A 23649-nucleotide genomic window follows, 5' to 3' on the forward strand; every position below is an offset into this window, starting at 1 on the left:
TTGATATTTTTTCAATCATTTCACGATGCTCATTATACTCGGTGTGATTTATTCGAGTATTTTATCTCAATTTTTTGGAAGTTTAATCATTTTTTTTTCTTCTCCGACTTTTCACTCCTCAAGATCGAAGACATTTGCTGGTATGTTTGCGGTGATTTTTTCTCTTAGCTTAAGCCAGACAATATTCGTCAACGAGGTAAAAAATATTTGTTTCCAAATTTCGACCAACGATGGAGTTCGGTTATCAACAGTTTTTGTCAGGGTGATTGCAGTACTTCGCGATCCTGATAATTATACTTCGACTAAACATAGCAAATTTCTCCGGCCCCATAATTCTATGGAAATTTTTCCAAAATTACCCAAAATTTTGACTACTTATGAATTCCGTTCTACAAAGTATCGTCTTTAGCTTCACCGCTAAAAATCCTAGTTTCATAATTTTCACTTTCTTTTACGCAATTCTGATCAAACGATATCGGCATCTTTGATCCAGAACTCTTCACCGCGACAAAATCGGCTCCGTTAGCCGATATTGATTTTAATCTGAAACTGTCGTAGTTTGAATGAGGCGAGACGAACCGTTCGGACGTAAACGGACAAATCGGGGTTGATGGCTCATCTATAAGAATCAAGCCGTGACGGTGGCGTTGAGGCGGCGGTGGGTGTGGAGGTGGGGCTCAAGTGCCTCGGAGATAAGTAATAGCTTCGAACATCAGCACATCGTGATAATCTCGAGGGCCCCCTCTGCTACACCCACTATTACCAGTCAGACCCCTATTTCATACTTTATTGTGAACCATTATATCCTCTGTTATTTTTTCCTTGCTATGAAAAAAAATCCCCGCCTCAAATTTCGTTGGAACTTGTTCGCTTTTTTTATAGACAAAATTTTAAAACTTCCTCGAGTCAATTTGTCGCTCCATTTTCATCGACAGAAAGTTGTTGAATTTTTCATGCATAAATGTTCGTTAAACACCGAGGAGATGACTAGTGTTAAAAAAAATTTCTAAAACCGAAGAAAGAAAACAAAAGAAATTGTAGAGCTTATATCCGCGACTTGGAATTTTACAATTTTTTTTCATTTTTTCATACGGATCAGTCTCGAAATTCGTAGAGCAACGTGCGGAGAAATGTAATAACCGAAACGATGGTAAATTTTTGGACAGTTATAGCTGAAAAAAAAAAAATTACGTCGTGCAGCAGCAGCAGCAGCAGCGCTTTCTTGGCTGCGATTCCATCTGATTTCTCAGCCAATTTCTTCTCACGAACGAACCGCGCTCAGGAAGACTGTTTCGAGCCTGGCCGCTCGGGGGTTCGGGTTGTGGGCGTTTAAGGCCCCGGGCCTAATCACAGGCTGGCTTCGTACTCGTGAACGTACGAGGTAAAGAATAGTGTAATCCATAACATGCATGGGAACCGAGAGGGCGCCTAAGTGTTACTCGAAATGTTGCACATTTTCTACCCGAGGTTTACATCCGTTGTGTTCCATGCACACCTGCGATATTGCAGCGCGTGGAAATCTGCAAAACACGGCTTTGCGATGCTTGGGATTCGCCGATATTCGCAGCTGTTAATCGTTGACTCGCGCCCGAAAATGAAACACTAATTTCTGGCATTCTTATCGGTGACTTGCAGTCAGCAATTTGTGGCAATAACAATTTTTAATCAACCGTACATGATTTTGTCCAAGGTCTGATCAAAAATTTATATCTGAAATTATCTCGTAACATTCTGAAAAGTTACCGGAACGGAAAGTTTTCAGTATCAGGTGTGTAGAATAAAAATCGATAAGTAGCCTAGAATTCTTACGAGACAAACGCACGGTATTTGTTTAGACAACTCTGAAATAAGCAACGAAGAATTGACGTGTTAAAATTAAGGTCGAAAAAATTCGAATCGATTCGGTAAACAATTTATCAAAGTCTACGATTGATCGATTCATCGCAAATTTTTAACAGAAATGGGCTCTGATCAAAAATAATTTTAGAAACGGTCAGTGGAAATTAGTTATAAGAAATTGCAGAATAACCGTGTCAACGGTATTTGTCGTAGTTGGACGGTTAATGCAATGTAAATGTGAATTTTCAACTAACAAACCGTACTTTGCAAAAACACGTAATCCGGTGCGGTGCAGTTAGACGCTTTCACGGTCGATAAACTGCATTCATTCATCCGAGACGCCACGCCGCCTAACCTCGTACATTTTCCAATTTCTCAAAATGTAGGAAGTAGGTGTTCCATTGGTTGAATGATATTCATTACCAAGCCAAGAAGAAGAGGATCCGCCTCAAGGGACTGAAACGGCGTCCCAGCTTCACGCCGGTTGTGCGGAGTGCGCGTTTTTTGATACTGGCGAAAAACTTTTGTGCACGCTAGATAAAAAAAATTTTGCTTAGAGATTTTTTATATTTTTTACTGGCAAAAAAATACAGAGCAGACACGCGTAGTTGAATTTTTCCATACTTTTCGTATTTCAGTATAATTTCTGACATTCGTCTCTATCCAAATTTGCCAATTCTTCTTTCTATAAATTTCCGAACATACAAAATAAACGGATGTTCCGCGTTTGAACAACTTGTAGAAGATATCTGATTTGGTTATTCGCGATAATTTTTTTTAACTTTCCACGAACCTTAATCTCACGACTTACTTTTCATTCTCGCGAAATTCGTACGCATCATAAATTTATCTGCCAACTCGGAGGTTGAGAACATAGTTGAAGGCTGCGTTTACGAATTTTTTTACTCGCATACTCGCGCATAGTATAATTGTGTCCGGAATTAGACTCGTTAAAAAATCGTCCAAACACGAAGAGATATTTCTTGGCGACTTCGTGCAGCAGCTGAGACGTGCAGATATCGCATAGCTGTACTCTCGACTCGTGATCGAGCTACCGTTTCTTACTTGAACAGAGTCGTGATGCACTACCAACGCTAACGTACGCGGTCAGCAAGGATATCACCAATTGTAATTCACCGTGGGTGGCGTCCCTCGCTTCCCAGCAGCTCATTCAAAAGATATATCCTTTTGTCTAACTCGACTCACGTCCGCGCTCTCATTACGATCCCTGTGCAAAAGCGCAGAGCCGGATATTATCCTTGGATTAGCAAGAACGATTTAAAAACTTTTCTTATTTGTTTCACATTGCCGTTGTAAAATTCCGATTTTTAAATTTCGATACTATAAGGATGTCACGCATTGCGGAAGTCACATACCCATAAAAATTTTCGAAACCCCATAAAATTCCCATAAGAACTCCATAAGAATTCTTAAAACCCCATGAAAATTCAAAAAAACCCCATAGAAGTTCAATTTATCGGAAAGCGAAATCTTCTCGATTGCTAATAAAAATTACCAAAATCAAACCAAATTTCCACAGACATCTTTTTTATAGTGCAGAACGTAACGTCATTTTTTTTTTCTGCTTTCTCTCAGCACGCATCGGCAACAATGAACGTTATTGGCTACTGAGACTATTAATTACTCCGGTTTGCGTGTCTGGTAACAGTAAGCCGATCCCGTCGACCTTGTTGCGAAATATGTTTTAACGAAAAATCGCTGCGTCTCCCACGTACCATGTTATTGTTAATTAATGTGTACTAGTTTTAGCTCCGCATATACGAAGTTCCTGGAATATTGTGCCCAGAGAAGGCAATAACTTATACCGCCGTATTTCCATCCCGATGAACGTACAGGTTAGGCCAAACTTTTTTCAACTCGAGCATTTGAACAACAGACCATTGAGAGAAACTTAGGAGTTTATGGCTTTAGGAGCATATTATAGATTGGTACTAGGACCAAATACCTAAGAACTAATGACCCGAACTAAAGAAACTTAAAGTAAAATAACCCGTGACAAAAACAACTCAGGATCAAATTAATTGATCCACGACAAAAATAATCCATTCTACAATCGTAAATAAAAGGCCACGAACATCAAATATTATTGATAATTATTATTTGTACTGATTGTTTATATCACATTTCAAATTTAATTTAATTTCATTTAATTTAACGTTAATTTTTTGCTATGGATTATGTTTACTATTGTTATGGGTTATTTTTTTGGGGTTATTTATGACGGGTTACTTTTGTATAGATTATTTTTACACGGGGTATTAATCTCGGTCACCTTATGTAACACATTTTTCACCCGGAAGTAATCGGAAGCTCATGGCAATTTAAAAATTCCATGAAATTCCCATACAATCCCACAACATCCCCATAAAAATCCATTGAACCAACATAACAGTTTGAAAAAAAAAAACACTACAAAATTTCTTTCGATCGAGAATAGAATCACTCTAGATTCCAACACTGAGAAAAATCTCATTTGTTACAGTAACTAGAAAAGTTCAGTAAAACAGGAATCGTTGAAAAAACTGTTTGAATATTGTTGGAATTGCGGAAAACGAGGTACTTTTTTGGTAATCGCAACGAAAATCAGTTTGTTCAGTTTACTCTGCTTCTTCAGTTAAACAAGGCTTTGACGTCAATTTATTGTTGCACAAGCGTTAAATTTTCGCATCAGTTACAAGAAAATATAGTAACGGTGATCGTAACGAGAAAGAATAGTAACGGATACCAGACTTTCCGGTAACAGCTAGAAAACTAATTTTCATTTTCTACCTAGAACTATATTTTTCGATTGTGGTAAAAAGTAAAAATAGTTAAGAACCGATCGGGTAACCGGAACGAAAAATTTCTCTCAGTGTAATATAAATTTCCAAAATCCTGCAAGAAAAACCCATAAAAATTTTATCTCCAGTACAACAATGATGCTGCTCCTTAGGACGTCCGGCGGACCAAAAGACCCGGAAGTTGGGAGGCTGGGTCATCCATCGGGAGATTGCACGATCACCTGGGTGTAGCGGCACACTTCACCGGACGCGATATGTGCTTTGGACGCGACCGAGGCGCCCGCAATGGAATAAAGCGAAGCGATGCGATGCTGAAACACTTTGTGCTCCTGCATGACATGCTGCAGGCGTCAACTGCGGGGCACCAAGTCGATCGTTCGAGGGTCGGTTTCAACGGGATCATCAACTCGGGGATGATGCTTCTGCCGGACGAGACTTACGAGGAGCGTTCAGCTTCGAGGCGAAGCTCCTCGGCCAGCAATGGGAACGCCGATTCCCTCGAGGATAACGACGACGTCGTCGACGCCGCGAGAGCTCTCGCGGATCTGAAGCGGTGCGACGACTTCCTCAAGCGCCACAACATCCGGCCCGAATTCTTCTGCCGGCACAGAGAGCGACTCGCCCTCCAATCCTGGCTGCTCCAGAGATCGACCGCGTCCTCCAAACACACCTCCGGTGAGTTGAACCGGGATTTTAATGCTTTTGTCTTGTTTTTTTTTTCTATGCTTTTTTCAAATACCGACACGCGCGGATTTACGATATTGATTTTCTCTATAACGCGGCACTGCATCCGGTGCGCTGAAAACGCTGAGAAAAGTGTTTAGTCGTTATGCGATTTGGAATTGATTACATTTACATTGCAAATTGCATTTGATTTGTATTTTTTTTTTTTTTTTTTTTTGTAATTACAGAACGCGGTCTAATTTGTATCTTATTTCATCTCAATTACAAAATACAAAATGCAATCTGCGCTTTATGTAGGTACTTCCAATTCATAAATTCAATCTGTATTTTATTGTTCTCTCAAATGCGTATTATGAATGTAATTTGCAATTAATTAATTGTAATTTTGTCTATCAGTGCTACGCAATCCCGTCATGTTTTATTTTCCGCTATAACCGGAAATCATAGATTCTGGGGATAAAATCGAAACGACTTTTTTTTTTGCTATATTTTCCTCCAACTATTGCAATAATTAAATTTAACTACGAAAATATTAGTAAAGTGCTACAGTTACGGTAAAATGTTAACAATTATAATCGAATGAAAATATTATTTCCAACACATTTTCGTGGTCATTTCAATAACGTTAAAAACGTTTTTTTAACAATACTCATTGTACTGTAACTGCCATAGTATAACTGTACAGTAAATAAAATATTTCTCCACGAAGGTAAGGTAAAAACATGGTTTTTAACGTATTAACGAGACGCTGCAAAAAATTGTTCAATTTTATTTTTACCTTTATACTCCGTACTCCAACTGAAACTTTTTTATCACCTCTACCGATAAACCCCTAACAATCAATTTCTCTTCAAGGAATATTCCAACAAATACAGACCGTCGCAGTTTTCCTTCGTGGAAGTACATAAACTTGTCATCTGTTTTTTTTTCTACAGCTCCAGTGTAACTGCTATCAATTTTCTTCCAATTGCAAAGTAATTACAACATTCAAGTAGGATCTTTTTACACATTTTCCTCCCTGTCCGTTTCTTAGCAGTACAATGAATGTAGATTATACTGCGAGTAAGTTTTGCGACAATAAAACGATGAGATAAATTCTCTTTTTTTTATTCGCAGTTGCGTAGACACGTACCTATGCTTGAATTGCAGACAGAAAAATCGATAGCAAAGTTCACAGCGAGCGAGCGATATAACTACGTATCTATAGGCGGATCGTTGCCGGATCTCTGGACGGAATAATCAGAGCGGTGCATCATTGCGGCGGCTGATCGGGAGACTAGGAAGAGCTTTTTGTAAAAGAGACCGAGCGTCGTGCAATAAATCAACAGAAACTTAATTAACGACGATAGACACGATAATAGCGGCAGCATGACGTCCTGCCATGCAGGTTGCATGCCTCGTAATTACGGAAATAACGAATTACCTTTATGAAAAGTATTCGGTTGCCGGCAACGGATCAGATGCGGGCGTACGGATGGAAGATTGCGATAGAAATAAGAGACGGGGCTGAAAAGGGTGATGCGATCTCTCCTTTTTGCCGTCTCGAAAACCTTTCAGTTCGTTCTTCACCTTTTTATCTCGACGCTTCGTTACTTTTCTCCACTATTGCTATTCCGCACTTCCGTAAGCGGCCGTCTTTTCAACCTGACATTTGTGCTTCTTCTAGCCAATTCTTAGAACATGTATCTTCCCGCGATATTGTAACCCGCGTACGAAATCAGAACGATGTTTATTTAATCCTCGATGCTTCGGACAGAGTCCGATAATTACATTCTGGAGCTTTTTACCGCTGAACTTGATTCTTCAATGAGAAAAAAATATATATATAAATACTACACGCGTACATAAAATTGGCGATTGCATGTATGGAAAATTCAAACTTTTTTTTTCAATTGTTTCAAATATCGAACTCCGGGTTTGAAAGACATTCTTTACTTTTGTTGGAAACGGTTTCGAACATATTAACCTAGCGTTTTATGAACGATCCTTGAATCATTCGCAACGAATAATCGTGCAGGATTTTCACCGATATTTCAAAACAGCTGACGTTGTTGCGTGAATTACGCATTTTAAACCGAAGAAAATCTAATCACGCGCTAACAACTCGAGCCTCCATGGAGGCGGAATGAACCATAACCTGAAGATGAAGACAAATTACGTCAGCTGTGCAACGGGGGTTGAACGCCATTCCATAAAACGTTTCATACACGAACACAAAAACCCAAGCTTTACGTACAAATTGTTGAAATAACTAGGTACGCGTACATTTTTTCCAATGTTCGCCACTTTAAGAAGAAATATTTATTCAAGTTACACGAATGGATAAAAAAATTGATTCGAGAAAGGTAAATTTTGTTTGTGTAGAAATAAAATTAGTTTGTCAGGCAAAGAATTCATATTGATTTGCTCCTGTTAAAGATTATCAAAAACTCTTTGTAAAATTTCTGTTGATTCGTTGTTTCAATATCATTACGAAGTTTTGGTCATATAATGGAGAAAAATTTCCCGAGTATAAATGAAATTTGTTCGTTAATTAAAGTAAATATACCGGTTTAATCCATGCAACACGAAGATGGAGAAAATTAGTTCGAAAAATTTCTGTTGATCAGCTTTTACCTTACCTTAGGTATTTTAAAAGTATATTGCAACGTAATTTTGTGATATCAAGAAAGTTCGTTTTTGAGTTAAAGCACAACTCTTGAAAGTTATACTCGGCAATGATTTTGTAGAAAATTTTTTTCATCCGTACAATTTAATCACCGTTCCTACCAGCTAATTACTGTTAATCGATTCTTTCTTATTCGATTGAATAATATTTGTGGAGGGAAGTGTGAAGTGGTCGCAGAGCCTGGTGAGAGGCCTGACAATGAGCCCATTACTCATTAGTACTCCGTAGCGTCTCTAGAGTGCGGGAGTAAAAAGGTGGTCAGAACGAGCTGCCAACTGCATCGGCGCATGGCAGCAGTTCACCAGGTGAAAAACATTCGTCGAAACACGCGTGAACGCATAAATCACTTTTGCACGTATGTACACCTTGCAGCCGCGCCGTCATCCCCCTCTCCTCCCCTCTCACCTCTCTCTCTCTCTCTCTCTCTTTCTCTCTCTCTTTCTGCATCCGGCGTAAGGACGTGTGCGGTGAGCGTGTCGTTCGCTAGCGGAACGAGGGATGATTCGTGCACAAAAAATAAAAACTTTTTTATTAAAAAAACAAAAAATTAAATAAAATTTATAAAAGATGGTAGGGGCAAAAACGGAAATAAATAAAAAAGGGGAATATATTCAAGAACGGGATCTATATACATATACATTCTTTTCCTCGAAGGCCAATTATGCATTTTTCAACGCTTTGAGGATGTTGGTTGATCAATTTGCAATACCTTTTATTAATTATATTATAGGGCAGGTACTCGTACGTACATTGACTGTTCGATGAATTAATATGCCCGTTAGCGGAGAACATTTTTTTTTTTTAAATACGCTCAAGCGAAAAAGAAAGAGATGAATAACAAAATCTTGGTTATAGGGTTGATTCGATTTGAATTGCTTTAGAATGATCGTTGAAAATTAGTAGATTCGATTGATTTAGTTTAGGGTGGTTCATTTTAATCAGAAGAATATTTTCTATAAGTTCGCTGAAACATTTTTTTTTATTATCATCTCCACATCGTTGGATGTTTAATTTTATAGCATTGCACCGGTATTAATTATGATTCAGAACTGACGATATTTAATTGACCAGTGAGGAATAAAAAATTGAAAATCTGTTTATTTGGCTTTGTAGTAAATGGCTTTCTGAATAACATCAGTCATCGTCGAGTAAAATTGAACGAATCTGCCCGATTTTTAACAATTTTTAAGTGACTCAAATCAAATCATTGCTTTAGATAAGCCTTTGTTAATAATCTCAGTATGTTATATTCATCTATTTCCAAAGAAATCTTCGTGGCTTACTCCTTGTCAATGCAGGAATGATTCGCGACAAAATTATGCAAAAGAACGGATATTTGACCAACCAACCTCTTCAAATAGTAAACTTCTTCCTGAGTTTTCTGTACATTCAAAACAATGCTTTGGATCACATAATTTCATTCTGTAACATTGTTTAGAAAATGTTGTGGAATGATTACATTACTTTTCGAATATGTCGTGTTGCTAGCCGGTTTTCTCACAATTAGTTATAACTGAAATTACAGGATACACAAGTGGCTTGGTTCATAGGAAAAATCAGTCATACAAAGAAATAATAAAATCAAGGTACGGAAAGTTGAACTCAAGTTGTACTTGATTTAAAGAATCTCTTACCACTAGAGAGAAATAATAGAACCGCAGGTTCAAACATATGAGGAATTTGGTCATTGTTAATTTAAGAATGGTGCCATTGTCGTTCGATTTGTTCCTACCAATTTTTTATTTCTTTTTTTTTCAATTTCGTTCGACTACCTCTTTCAATGTACAGTACAGCCTTCTAAGCCAAATCTTTGAATCGTTTTCAAATTTTTCTATTATACAAGACCGTGAGAGAACTTCTTGAATTTATTTCGACTCGCCAAGTTACGTCCGCGATTCCAACGTGAATTCAGTTTATTTCAAGTTATTCGCAAAATTTCGTACGCCTGTATTTTTTTTCATCTAATATTTTGATTTTCTTCGACACCTTCCCCGTCCCTCTTTCCTCCTCTCACTTCTTCATCCAGCAATTCATCCCGGGGCGCCAAGCCAGCGAAGTAGAATTATGCAATCAGTCCCGGTATTATCTAATTCTCTAATCAGTCTCGAAGAATGAGTAAGAAAATTGCAGAGTTTGAAGCTGTGTATATGTAGCAATTACTCTGCTACTCCCCGCCCTTCTTCTCCTCGCGATTGTTCTCCGCGCTAACAATGCCAGTGTAATTAACAATTAGGTATCTACTATGATAATTTTATACCTTGTATAACCAGCGCTGAAATACTGCGCGCCCTGTTTACGAACAAACCTTCGGCACTATTCTTGGACCCTCTTCCCCCGAACCCCTATGTTCCCTGCCGTGGATAACACGGTATCCAACCGCTTTACATACATTTGCATACTGCGAATTTGTGAAGGGTATCTCTGCCTCCTCTCTCTCTCTCTCTCTCTCTCTCTTTTTCTCCTTCTCCTCGCTCTCCACGCTCAAACCTGTCGAAACTCTGCGGATACGTAGGTATATAGACATGTTCGTGTACACGGGTGTAATTACATGTATATGCGTGCACATGTATTTATTCGCAAATGATTGATTGGTCTTTATTTTCACACTCTTCTGCGCGACCGTTTCTCTCTTATTGCGTCAACGTTTTTCGTACGCCACCGAATGGCCGGAGGTTTGGTAGGTATTTGAAAAACGGTTAATTAAGGAAATACGGAAAACGTCGTCGAGAGAATTTGACCCTGATACTGATTGTTTCAATGTTACCATTCATCTCGTTTACTAATTAATGACTAAAAACTCTGGAGAAGACGTTTTGTCTTCTCGAAAAACGTCGGGATGAACAGTTTAAACGTACATCGTATGTCCGATTTAGATGGTTTTTCTCAGCTGATTAGTTAACTTGTACAAACAGCTCGTCTTAAAGGCTGTTCAAGGTATTAATCTTATTCGGTCTCGCTAATTATTACTTTACTGATCATCGTGGTCTCGAATTTTTCATTGAAATATCCGAATGCCCATCTTCTAGGTGTCCCATTCATTCTTCATAGCCGAATTTGTATCATGCAATCGCGTATTGCTAATTGAAATTCAACCACAGAAACATGCAATTGAGTTTAAATTTAATTTAAAAAATAACAACATTATAATTGAGAGAATAAAATTAGGGAAAAGGAATACATTTTTTAAATACTCGATCGAATCTGTTCTCCAACTGCAGTGATAAAAAAATATCAAGAAAATGAAAATCCAACCTAGTACAAAAATAAAATCAAAATGATCGGTAACTTTGGATTTGAAATTGATTAGAATACGTATTAGTCGCAAAATTTCTTTTTTTTTCTAGAAACAACGTCAGCACAATGAATGGGAGAATGAAACGACACATGCCACGTAAATAGCTCGGTATAACTGTAGAGTCTGAGGGGTGTAGGAAAAATGATTTGGGGTAACCGAAGGACGATCAATCATGCAATATGGTAGCGTACCGCTCGCACGTTTTCAAATTACAAACCACCACGCAAACTGGAGGACTATATGTATTTGCATAACAAACGGGGATATATTAAATTATTCATCGAACGGAAAATATAATTTTTGAATTGCGAATTCGCCGCCGCGCTTTGCGTATATTCCCCGCCAAATCTACAATACAAACCGCCGGGTTATGTGGGCTTTGTTGTGTATGCTCGTTTGCCGGTATAATTTCTGCAATTCAGTTCTGTTTTTTCCTCTATCTCTCTCTCTCTCTCTCTCTCTCTCATGTCGTCTGCGTGCGAGAAATATGTATTCATCTTTTTTTGCAAAAAGCTTCCGCTTTCCCTTTAACGTTCGTTAAACTTCGAAGCAACTTATTCGCAAAAACCTTGTACGTATATACATATTATAGAAAAACCTCAGTTTATCTTTGCTCTCTTTATTTCACTTTTTCTTAGATAATTTTTTTTCGCTCTGTGTCTGGAAAGTTGAAGCAGAGTTCTACACGAAAAAACAAAATTTTAAGGGTATAAACTTCTTCAAGCTTTAAAAGTAAACCGGCAAAGGAAAATATACCGATTGTTTTTTTTTTTTTTATCCCACCAAGCTTCTTTACTTTATTTAAAGTATGTTTTAAACATGCAGCTGAGTCGAAAAAGTGTCGAACGGAGAAAATGATCTCGTGAGAGTTTTACCAGTGAAACTAAAACTGATTTAGTTTAGTTAAAACCGAAACGATATTTCGCTTAGGCAGAAAAGAAAATGACAAAATCACAAACCATGACTGGAAACCATCCACTATCACTAAATTTGAAAATCAATTAAATATTATTCTACGATTCTGAATCGCCAAACGTGTGTCTTGTTTGACAAATTATTCATTCATTGCTCATATTGTTTGCAACTCAATTTGGTATACACCGTCACTGAAACTTTTGTTTTCGCTTCTCACAATCAGTCGATGCAAAAAATACATATTAATTTGATTATCACACGGTTTGATAAATAATTTCCCCTGTGTTAATTAACGAACACTTCATAGTCATGAAAATCTGCCAACTCGTACGGGATTCATTTGGAACAAAAAAAAAAAAGAATAGCAACGAATTCACGAAATTGGATAATTAGTAAACCTTCTGCAGGTAGATAACCATGCAATAATATGATTTTCTTCAAGTTGTCGAAATCATTATGTTTTAGTAGTTGAAATTCGCAATTTACCATGTTTTCTCTTATCAAGAAGATGATACGATATTCCAACAAAATTTGACGAATCTTTTCAACCAGACTGTACGTCAGATAAATCGTTAAAGAAAATGCGAAACTTCTTAAACAACCAACGAGATAAAAAGCGGAAGCATCGGAGCTTTTTTCATCACTGGTCCAATTATCGACTCGGGAATATTATGGAGCCCAAATACAATCGGAAAATCATTTGCCAGATCAAACTGCCTTAACTCCCCTGAATATCCACAATGAGGAGAGTTTTTTGCGTAGCAAAAACGTTAAATGCTTTGCGAGTTGGGTAAATATATTAACTACCGTCCCCCGAATTTCCCTCTTCCTCAAAACGACGGGGGCAGGGAAGGGAATACTTTCGGTAATTACTTGGGTCGTATTCGACGTATCGGTTCTGAGATAAGGCGGTTTTCTTCCTAACACTTAAGCCAAAGCCGGTGTGGTATATGGTAACAAACCGGCGCACTAATGCTAAGTTGAAATGCGGCGAGAGGCATTAGCTTATCTTCGCGCACCTTATAGCTGCTTTTTCTTCACGGCGGTAAGATTTCTTCGTATTTCTCCTCCCGGCCCTTCCATAACAGTCGGCACTTTGAAAGGCTGTGTTCGTGTTTTCTGGTAAATATAACAATCGTTTTGTTATTAACTTTCCTCGTTTCTTCTAAATATTCTCATGTATTTCCTTTATTCATTCTTTTTAATTTTTGTTACACTTGATATAATTAAGACGTCGAATTCCAGCTTCATTTCGTAATGCACGTAAAGGTAATCTTGTGAAATTCGATCCGTGTGAGAGTAAAGCATGCGAGACGGAGAAATTTTATTGTTATTGTGTGATTTTATGTAAAAAGTCAATGCCCTGACTAGCTGATGCGGCGTTAGCATTCCTGTACAGATTTTTGTGGTAACCACAATCTGAGCACTCATCTTTCATAGGAAGGATCCCTTTTTCTTCTGATTCTTACTCTTTTCAATTCTCGTGAAAGTTCATGCCGATGCTGGGTGAAAAACCTCTACCGCGACGAATTTGTGACACACGACGTCCCACATTGTGATCGGACAACATTTTTTATCCCCGCATATGACGTAGGTATAACGATGCAGAGCAACCTACTTCCTACTTCGGGGAACCAAAACCCATATTCAATCTTGTCACGAGGTTTTCTGCATTTCGAACGACGTACACGTTAAAAAATTTACCAAAACGGACTACCGTAGTGTAGGAATACGAATACAGTGTTAAATTAAAGCCAAATTATAGTATACAAAAGTGCACACCGCATTTTTCCAAACGCCAGTCAGCTCTTCGAGTAAAGTTTCGACGCCAAATTACTATTTTCTTATTTCTCACCCGCGCTTTATCAAGTAATTTGAAACTTCATAACAAGATTTCCAGTAATGTCTTTAAATATCATGAGCCCAGACGAGATTTCAAAGGTTCCCACAATATCTCAATATCGTTTTCCAACCGGTCTCAGGTGTCCGACTGTCTGTGCCCTGACCTGGAAGACAACACCGCGAGCTACTGACAACTTTGCGGCCATCGAGTGAGCATTGACGGGTTTTTCACGGACTTGTGTCGTCCAGGTATTCTTGAATAACGCATGATAACAGCGAGACAGGCGAAAGTGGAGAACGGGTATAAGGCAAGTGGATTCGAATCGGGAGGAGCAGAAAATGCCTGGATCAGAAGTGCGGATCCAGAGACGCGACTACCGCCGCACCGATGTCTGAACCGGAATTTGGATTGGGTCCACGGTGAAGCGGTGGATGGCACACCTCGTTACGATTGTCTCTGATCTTGGTTTGTTATCCTCGTTCCTCGGGACCAAGAACAATGCCTACTGTGCACGCTCGGTTGGTTCTTGAGGCGATTCGCACAGTGTCTGGGAGATGCGACCTGCACAGTGGAGGTTCGACCTCGCATCCATCATCATCGGTGGCACTCTAAGCCGCGTGCAGCAGTCTTTCGTTCTATTCAGAGAGCGAGAAATTCCGGGTAGCAAGTCAAAGGCTTGGGCTGGTTCGACGGCTCTTGGATTAATCGAAAAATAAACCCGACCGGCGTGCATGGGGGAAAAAAAGGAACCGGAGAAAACGTTCGCTTCGTTACGAGCGCCGGGTTAACAGGCGTAGTCCATGGTCGATAATCTGATAGAAGGATGTATAAAGGAGGAGGAGGAAACAGTCGGCGGGAGAGAAACGTGATCGACTTCAACACCGCGCTTCGGCAGTGCAGCTGTATGCAGCCTTCTTAACAATCATTTAGCCGCTCTTCGGATGGTCAGATTCGCTGTTCTGCAGCGGGACATAAAGCTGGTGGCTCTCCTCTCCATCAATTGCCTCAGTCCACTGCGCTTTTCTCAATTGACAGTTGGCTGCAACTTCTGCTGCTGGATCCATGTCACCGAGTCGAGTCAAGGGACCGATCGGTAGTCGTCGTTTGCTTTGCCCGGTTGTCACTGTCCACCTCGTAATTGGAATCCGCAGGTTACCAATTGGCTCTTCTTGTCAGTTATCTTAAATCCTGGGTTATGGCCTGCATGCACGCCAAACTATCCAGAAGCTTCCTAAGAACTCTCCTCAGGCCGGGACTCGCCCTTCTGATTTTGCAACTCTAATCAGATCCCAACAACCCGATCAGGATTATGCACGACTCTCGTAATTAGAATCCGAGGTTCCTGCTCCAGGGTCAGTCACATCCACGATTTTTTGTACAATCGGAATCCGGAGGATCAATTCGTCGTCCATTCCTTCCTCGGTCAGACGGTTGTTCTTGTTTCTTCTTCTCAGCGAAGAAACTCTTGGAGCGATCACCTAAAATTTCATCATTTCACTGACAATGAGTGGGTATGATCTCTTGGGAACTCTGCTGGCTGGATTGTTTTGTCCTCTCCATGATCAGCTCTTCGTCAGTTTTGCAGCCGGTATCTGTTTTAATAAAGGATTCAAGAAGTTGATTAGTGAAAGAGTCTGACGATTCTGCTTCACAGTGAAGACAATCATCAAAAAATTGAGCTCTTGTAGGCAGCTTTTTATTAAATGGGTATGACTTCTTGGAAGCCATCCTGACTGAGTTGTTTCGACCTCTTCGTAACGTTAACCAGTCTTGCAGCAGCCGTCTAATTCTGTAAAAGAATACGGAGATTTGATTGGCGGAGGAATTGATCGGAAAAATGCAAATTAACAGTGAGCCTTTTTCTTGTCAAGTGGTAGTTTTTCTCCCCTGGGAAATCTCCTCGTTAAAGCGATTCGGGCCAGCCCGCTTCCTGAACGATTTGCCTCCAATTCCGTTAGTGGCATCGACTGGTTACGGGAAGTTACAAAGCAGCCAGAAGGAGTACAGCAAAAAGTAGAGTTGGTTCCCGAATCGAGAATCCCGGGTTTCGGCTTACGGCCGTGCGGCCTGGCCTGCCGTTTCCCTCGACCATCCGTCACTCGGTGACACACCACGCCAATGCGTTTTTGCCCAGCAAGGCCCACATTTCTGATGCGCCTCGAGGGGTCCAGGACCCCTCTGCACCGCTAACTCCGCCAAAGCACCGCGCAGAAGCAAACTCTTCCATTTTATCTCACTCAGTCTTTAACTTTTTCAAAGAGACCTTGTTAGCTTCGACTGACGTAGGTACCCTCCTCTCCTTATCCATACTCCTTCTCATCACGGGAATCATCATATCTCCTTGGTCGCCGTACAAAAGTAACGTGCGGACTATGTCAAATGTTTGTTGCAATTGTTCAATACTCGTCCCCGTTTTGTTACTCAAATTAATTGACTACATAAAACGTTGAGTATATCGTGTACGCCTGCAAAAAAAATCTAAGCCACTTTATCTTATAGCTACGATCAAGTTTTCACATCGATTATCTTGTTGCCGATCGTCTTTCAAGCGATCGATCAACTACTCCAATGATAACGAATTGGTACCGATCTATGAGATACAGGATCGCTTGTACCGACCAGATTTCGGAGTTCTGCTGTTTGTCGATACATGGCAAGTACCCAGATGGTACTGGATCGACGGGGAGAGTGAGAGATCGGCTTTCGAGATCGAGGTTCTGCCTTACCGACGTTAAGCGAGGTGAACCCTAGCCTCTGCGAGGGTCCTGGTGTCAGGAGTCGAAGAGCCGCGAACACGAGACAAGAACCTGTTTCGGAACGAGCGGCGACGTCGTTAGGCTGCAGGATAGAATTAGATTCCGACTGGATAACGTGTCTAACGATATAATGGATCGAGCCAGTCCCATAAAAGAATTCTTTTTCTCCATTTGCTTACCCATTTCTTATTCATCTTTTGTTTTCAAACTCGTCATCGCGGGTCGCGCATTCCCTCCTGGTTCACCCGTTTTTCTCGTTTACCATCCGCGCGTCCCATTCAACCGTCGTTCAGATACAGATCGGCCGGATCGAAATTCCTCACCGGTTAGTCGGCGCTCAGGCCCAGCTCGCGCGGATTCTAGCATCGCGCTAACGCGCAGGTGAGCGGGTCCCACGAGGAGCTGGTGCAGGGGGCGTAAAATTCGTCGAGGGACGAGTATAACCGGGGGTCCAGCATGTCGTGTCCCGAGGCGCGCGTCCCGCCTTATAATTTTGATGTAAGGCCTCGCGAGGAATCCAAGATGGCGGTGGCGGCGTCCCTCCGCGTCGTAAACAAAACACGCTCTCTCGGTCTCTCTCATTTTCCATTAACCGTAGACGGTATAAGGTAGAGGAGGGCACCCGCGATCTCGCACCGTTCAACTCGGCTCTCCGCTTGTCCTTGGCGGCTGATCCAGCCCGCAAGGAGACTTATACACACGCTGCGATGCGGGGTCGTCAACCACGCTTTTATATCTGTGGTCCACGAATATCAACTTCATTTGATCCCCCGTTTATTCCTCCCTGCAAAGCCCGTGCCCTCAACCCGTTCATAATCACCCGGCTCGCCCTGTGAGGCTAGAGTTTAAAATTACGGTTCTCGGAAGGAAATTAAGGAATGGCTGGGCTGGGAAGACCTCGGTTGTAGAATTCTCAAAATAGACATGCCAGAACAAAATATCATTCTTTCAAACCACGATGATATTTTGTGTGAAAAATTATTTTTCACGTATAGAATCTGGGATTTCAACTGTAATGTTACATGCACTGAGTTTGGGTCAAGTTACTCATTCGGATGTTGGTAAGAAGTCTCATCCGTGAAAAACAACACGCATTATCAAATTTGAGTTTACTTTGACGCAGAACAAGACGTGAGAGAATCAATCGTTTTCCAGATACTCTGACAACTATGGTAATCAAATAAACTCATCAACTTGAAACACATAAACAATTAGACTAACGTATTGATAAATTGGCTTCTGATTCATCTCCAATTTTCAATTACAAACTTGAACGAGCGTTCAATGTCTGAATGATTGTACACGTCGAATGCCCAAGTAAACTGAGTATTCGTTTATCCAAAAAGTCAAATTTTTGATGCTAAACAGTCTTACCAAAAATAGCGTAACTGTCCCAACAGCAAAGAAAACTGATCACGTCGTCCCTGTGATAAGAGACATCGACGCGTGGTCAGAGAAGAATAATCCTTGCACTGTCTAAAGTAAGAAGATAAACAAGTCCATCGGTATTTTATTATCGCGTCAAGCTCACAATCGCGACTGTACCGAAGTATAGAAACAGGAATAAAATAAAGAGAGGATGAAAAAAAAAAAAATGACAAAGTAAATCCCGCATGCGGGTCATAAAATGTGGCCACCGTTGCTCGTACGACGCGTGTATGAGATCCACGAAAACACGTGTGTGTCGATACCGCAAAGTTGGATTATATAATTAGAACCACGTATAAGAAGCAATAATTAATTACACACTTGCTGCCATCGGAGGGGTGTCCTTTACTGCGCGAAGGAAAGGAGGGAAGAGGGGGATATTCTCAACCGATCATCACAGAATCTGACGATGAAACGGCCGATTTCCAGGGTCCTGAAACTATAGTATACCCGGTGCAGCATCTCGATGGCGAGTGGACCGCTTCGGTGAGAGACCTCTCCCTCTTTCTCTTGGTCCCCCCTCCTCCCACCACCATCCATGCCACTGCCCCCAGGGTAGGACCGGCTCTCGGTCACACACAGCGACGCGGCTAAGACCTGTTCCCGCTAACTCCTGCTGTCGTAAGGAAGAGGTGGAACCGGCCCGAGGCTCAGGTGCGCCTCACAACAAAGTTACGACGAACAAGGCGTGGAAGAGATAGGGCACTAGCAGGGCTCCCAGCTCTTCGCAGAGCGGGCAACAATGAAGCCCGGCAGTTGAGCGCGGTCGCTCAAACTTGGTGCTAGGTGTATAAGCAGAGTCTCAGAGTTTTCCGCTTTCGATTTAACCCTCCTCGTCTCAGGGTCATTTTCCCTTTCGCTGGTACTGGTTCGGCAAATTTACAACGTACCATTCGCGGTCGCGAGTTGAACCGGTTTCGTTAAGGTGCCGGCTGATTTCGAGTGATAAGAATTTTGTCTCGCAATCTACAGTGCTCTCACCTTGATTCGAGTGTCAGTCACGAACAAAGCGGTTGACGGATCAAACTGGCTACCAGCATCCTTGGACGGTTTGAGGATGTAAATCGGTTCTGCGACCGGTTCAGGCTTTCGTGGAAAGGTGAAAACTAGCGTTGGCATTGGCTCCGTTGAAGCCGCAGTGTGTTCGCGTAATCGGTTCATCAGTCGTTCGTCGATCGTCATGTGCGAGTGCGGTGGAGAATGTGCCGGCAGTACGGAAGCTGATAATAGGAGAGTGTTTTGAAAGCCCGTGTCACCCGAAAGAGAACATCGACACCTTGTCAACGGTCGGGCGGAGTGCACTACTCCGATATGGCGACCTTAGGGCTCTCGAAGGTTTTCATATTGGACAAGTATTTCACGGAGCTCCAGAAGTTCTGGGAGACGGAGAAGAAGCTCCAAGGTATTGTATATACGTCGTCGTAAAATCATCTCGCGCGTCGAAACACCGTGGTCAAAAAACACCTGATCATTACGGGTACCTCGTTCATCACGATATGATTAAATCTGATGTGAAAAGAACAGACGACTATACCCCAAGATTCTTGCGCATAAGTAATTCTCAACTTCCACCGCGAATCGCGCTTACGCTAAGTACTTCCACTGTGTGTGTGTGTGTGTGTGTGTGTGTGTGTGTGTGTGTGTGTGTGTGTGTGTGTGTGTGTGTGTGTGTGTGTGTGTGTGTGTGTGTGTGTGTGTGTGTGTGTGTGCATGACATTGATAGAAATCCTATTGTCGTTTCTATCTGTATGGTAAGACCCGTTATACGTGAAAATAAAACCACGACTTATAGCAGCAGCATCTTATACGCTGTACGAGATGCTGATAGGTAAGGATACAGCGCCGTATCCTGGGTGCACATTTACCTCAGCTGTGTCTGTTACTTCTACGTGCATTTCACCCGGCAACCACTGACAGGCACCAACACCACTCGATATGCGGTGTATAAAAGTCACCTACGCTTTCTACTAGACCGCGTAGGTGGTCGTAGACCTCCGTAATATACCTTAACCCACCGCCTCTCGTTTCATTATAATCGTCTATACACGGTGCAGATGCACTTGTGTATCCTCATCTGTTTCGCACTCTCTTATACCGATAGAAATTCAAATCATGATCGTTTTCACTCTCGGTCGGATATAATTTACCGTGATTGTTGAAATTTAGCAGTTGCCAGAATTGATCTCGCATCCCGCATCATGCTTGATTAGCACAATTTTCACTCAAGATTCTGTAACCGGATGTCATCGTTATAATCTTAAAACGAGAGATTCAATTTCTCTCGATATCTCAACGTCACTGTCATACTTGAGACCCTCGACACAAACTGTTCTCTCCTTTTACTTCGAATCATAATTTCGTTTGTATTTTTGTATTTTGAGTTACGAAAATATGAAACAAATTTCGCAAGCTTTTTGACTACGCCGTGAAAGTTTACCTACTTTACTGTCCAGGTATTGAAATGATAACTTAACGTCCATGTACTTTGAAATGGCCAATATTAAAACACAGTTTTCAATACAACTTTGAGTTTGTTCTTGCAGAGTATCCCAAAGGCACTTTGTTGCTTGTGAAATAAACGCTTATAACAACCGTTGATCCGTATATCTTGGTTTCCAATGCATGCGAATAATCTTCCGTACCGGTCTAGCGATGTTCCATTCCGAAGCTGGTTCCCTCTATGGAAAATGATCCCAGACCAGTTTGACGTAAAAAATGATCCTCGCCGAGGAATAAAAAGAGTAAAAATGAAAAAAAGTGAAAAACAATTGAAGCAAGGGGCAGCGCTGGGTGTACACTGCTTATCCCGCGAACACACGTATGTACCTTTATGGAGGTATATAGCTACATACACGATCCTTAGCGTAATATATCAAGTTACACACGGGCGATCAGAGACTGGCTGTGGAGCATTATTTTCGTCCGGTGATGCAGAGGTATATAAGTGTGTAGAGCCAGCCTCTGGACTAACCGTACCCGCCGGTACAAAGACCTGAATGTTGCTGGCGAGCGGAGCCGACCTCGGGGTCTAATCAGATGCAGGTTAATCCTGCGGGGATCTTCTTTATGCTCTTCTCAGAGTAGAGAGGAGAGACGAAGAGAGAAGAGTAGAGGAGAGGAGAGGAGAGCGTGTGTCCGTATACTAGGACTCCGGATCCCGTGTCGTTACACTCACGTGCAGAGCGGAGGCGGCGCGGCGACCAGATCAGCCTTCCTTCCCAGCATCCCTGCAGCGCCGAGGTCCATTCGACTGCGCAGCACCGGGATACGCGATACGAACCCATACACCGATCACCGCCGCAAAAGAAGAAGGGCTGCGGAACCCCCGCTGAAGCGTTTGTGCACCGCAGGATTAAACGCAAATACCGCAAATGCGGTCGTGACTGTAATATGGGAAGTTTGATTTTAGATCAAAAATGTTCCACGTCAACGCCTGATCAACAACGAATGTTCGTAGATCGTCCGTTGAACCGGACTTAATAAGTGTTCACTGAGAAAAACTTTATTTGTCATGGTTATCGGAAAATTGTATAATGAGATTCGAGTTCGTTGCAATACTGTTTTCAATATTGTTGGAATTGAAACTGAGAAAATTAACTGCGAAAAAACATTTCATGTGGTTATTGTTATCAAGACTTTATTTGTTTCTTTGGTTTACTAAATTTTTTTTTTATCTCTTTTGTAGTTCAATGGTGATAAGTTAAATTTTTTTTTTCTTTTGGATAGTGTTACTTGTGCGTACCGGTGACTATATCCAAAAAAAAAATAAAATAAATAAAAAAATAACAACTTATATCAGATTTTCCAGTTACGGTTAAAAAACCCATTTTCCAGTAAGTTAAAAAACTAAAATAGTTGGGGACTCTAGTAAACATGATTAGAAATCCATAATTTACTATAGCCAAAAAATAATGTTATGGGTACAAAGTGATCATCATATTTACAGCTGTAACCGTAAAGTTTAGTATACGTTACTATGCATTTGGATATGATGAATCATATTACATTTCCTTGTAACTGTTGACATGATTTGGCATTGATAATGCAACAAAGTTATATTAAGATGTCAATCAACCGAAAAATTGTGGGCAGATAAACAGACAGACTAATTCTGTCATCATTAAAAAATATTTTATCGAGAACTATAGTCACACCAAATAGTCATTTGTACTATATTTTCTGCGAGATAAATGTTATCGTAACGAAACTCATTTCAATATAATTTCCTAATAACCGTAACGAAATAAAATTTTCCAAATTCTTTGACGTATGTCGAATGGAGAATTTAATCCGCATTTGATCAAAATCGTAACGATATGATAAAAACAGTTAAATTATTGGTTAATTTCATTCGGAGTTTGAAAATATAAACATTACCGTCCGCAGCGGCGTTAATATCGCCCATAAAATACAATTACAATCCCGGAATGAGATCGCGCTTTTCTGGTAAAGATCTGCCAAGTTTTATCCTGGTAGTAATTTTCAATAGATTTGATTTTTAACCCGATAGAGTATATCGAGTCGGAATTAAACTGCTGATTGGAAAAAGTTCTGGCATAGGTATGCCGTTTCCGTACGTAATAAGCTATTCGATAGATACGATATCTGGTTTTATATGCGCATTATACTATCGGCTCTAATCATTATAGTATTTCCGAACGGCCAGGATCGTGAGCTCGATGTATCAGCCTGACCTTAAGACCGTAAAGAAGTTTGCTGGTACGGGGCTTATCGCATGATTATACATCGCGCAAACGGCTCGAGCCCACGCTTTGTAACAGAACAGTTTCTCAATGCACATAAACCGACAGTGTTATAAATACGAGATGCATAATCAGGGCGCTGTAACACGCTGAAGAATTTTAAGAGGAATGAATTTGTCCATAGAATATATATGGGCCAGTCCACCAATTATCAACAAATAAATAGGACGTCAAAAGATCGATCTGTCTAAAACTTTACCACTTGTAGTGTGTATCAAGATTGAAAAGTTCACCAAGTTCAAACCTGCTCGAACTCAACGTTTGCGAGAAACGCCGCATCAAAGTTTATAGTTACGAGTTAAATGAGGTTTAAATCGCGAATTGTTTTCGTATCGTTATCGGCATAAGAAAATCATGAAAAAACAAGTATCTTGTGTGAAAAAATTCTCACGTTATCGAATATGTCATTCATTTATGCACAAATTTTCGAAATCGGTCTCGAAAACACGTTTTTTGGCAAAAGCCCGCTTCCTTCACGCGCCACAAAAATTTATCTTACATTTGAGTTTTCAAAAGAAATCTCAGATTTTTTCAGTAAAGAACTCAAATTTTCAGAGCGGGTTGGCCACAAGATCTGACGTCAGCTACGTTCAATTGACGAAGGTCTGTTTATAATATTTTATTTCCCATCGAGGCGTGAATTGTTTTGTGAATTTG

General features: G+C 40.8%; 1 protein-coding gene and 1 long non-coding RNA gene across 6 annotated transcripts in view; one reads left to right on the forward strand and one right to left on the reverse strand.

Annotated features, from left to right (window-relative positions):
• LOC107223681 (unconventional myosin-IXb) overlaps positions 1-23649 on the forward strand; it is a 49552-nt gene that overhangs the window by 9870 nt on the left and 16033 nt on the right. For 2 of the 4 annotated variants that reach the window (XM_046738051.1, XM_046738052.1), the window contains exon 1: positions 19000-19631. In XM_046738051.1, the coding sequence (XP_046594007.1) occupies positions 19541-19631 (91 nt within the window). In that variant the 5' untranslated portion in view covers positions 19000-19540. Of the gene's footprint in view, positions 1-3648; positions 3696-4768; positions 5316-18999; positions 19632-23649 lie in introns of those variants that run through there. The other 2 variants (XM_015663444.2, XM_046738050.1) reach the window with 2 other exon arrangements.
• LOC124294118 overlaps positions 1-23649 on the reverse strand; it is a 35679-nt gene that overhangs the window by 998 nt on the left and 11032 nt on the right. The gene's annotated exons all lie outside the window — the stretch shown is intronic.

This window comes from Neodiprion lecontei, chromosome 4 (genome assembly GCF_021901455.1).
Source record: "Neodiprion lecontei isolate iyNeoLeco1 chromosome 4, iyNeoLeco1.1, whole genome shotgun sequence".
NCBI classification, from domain to species: domain Eukaryota; kingdom Metazoa; phylum Arthropoda; class Insecta; order Hymenoptera; family Diprionidae; genus Neodiprion; species Neodiprion lecontei.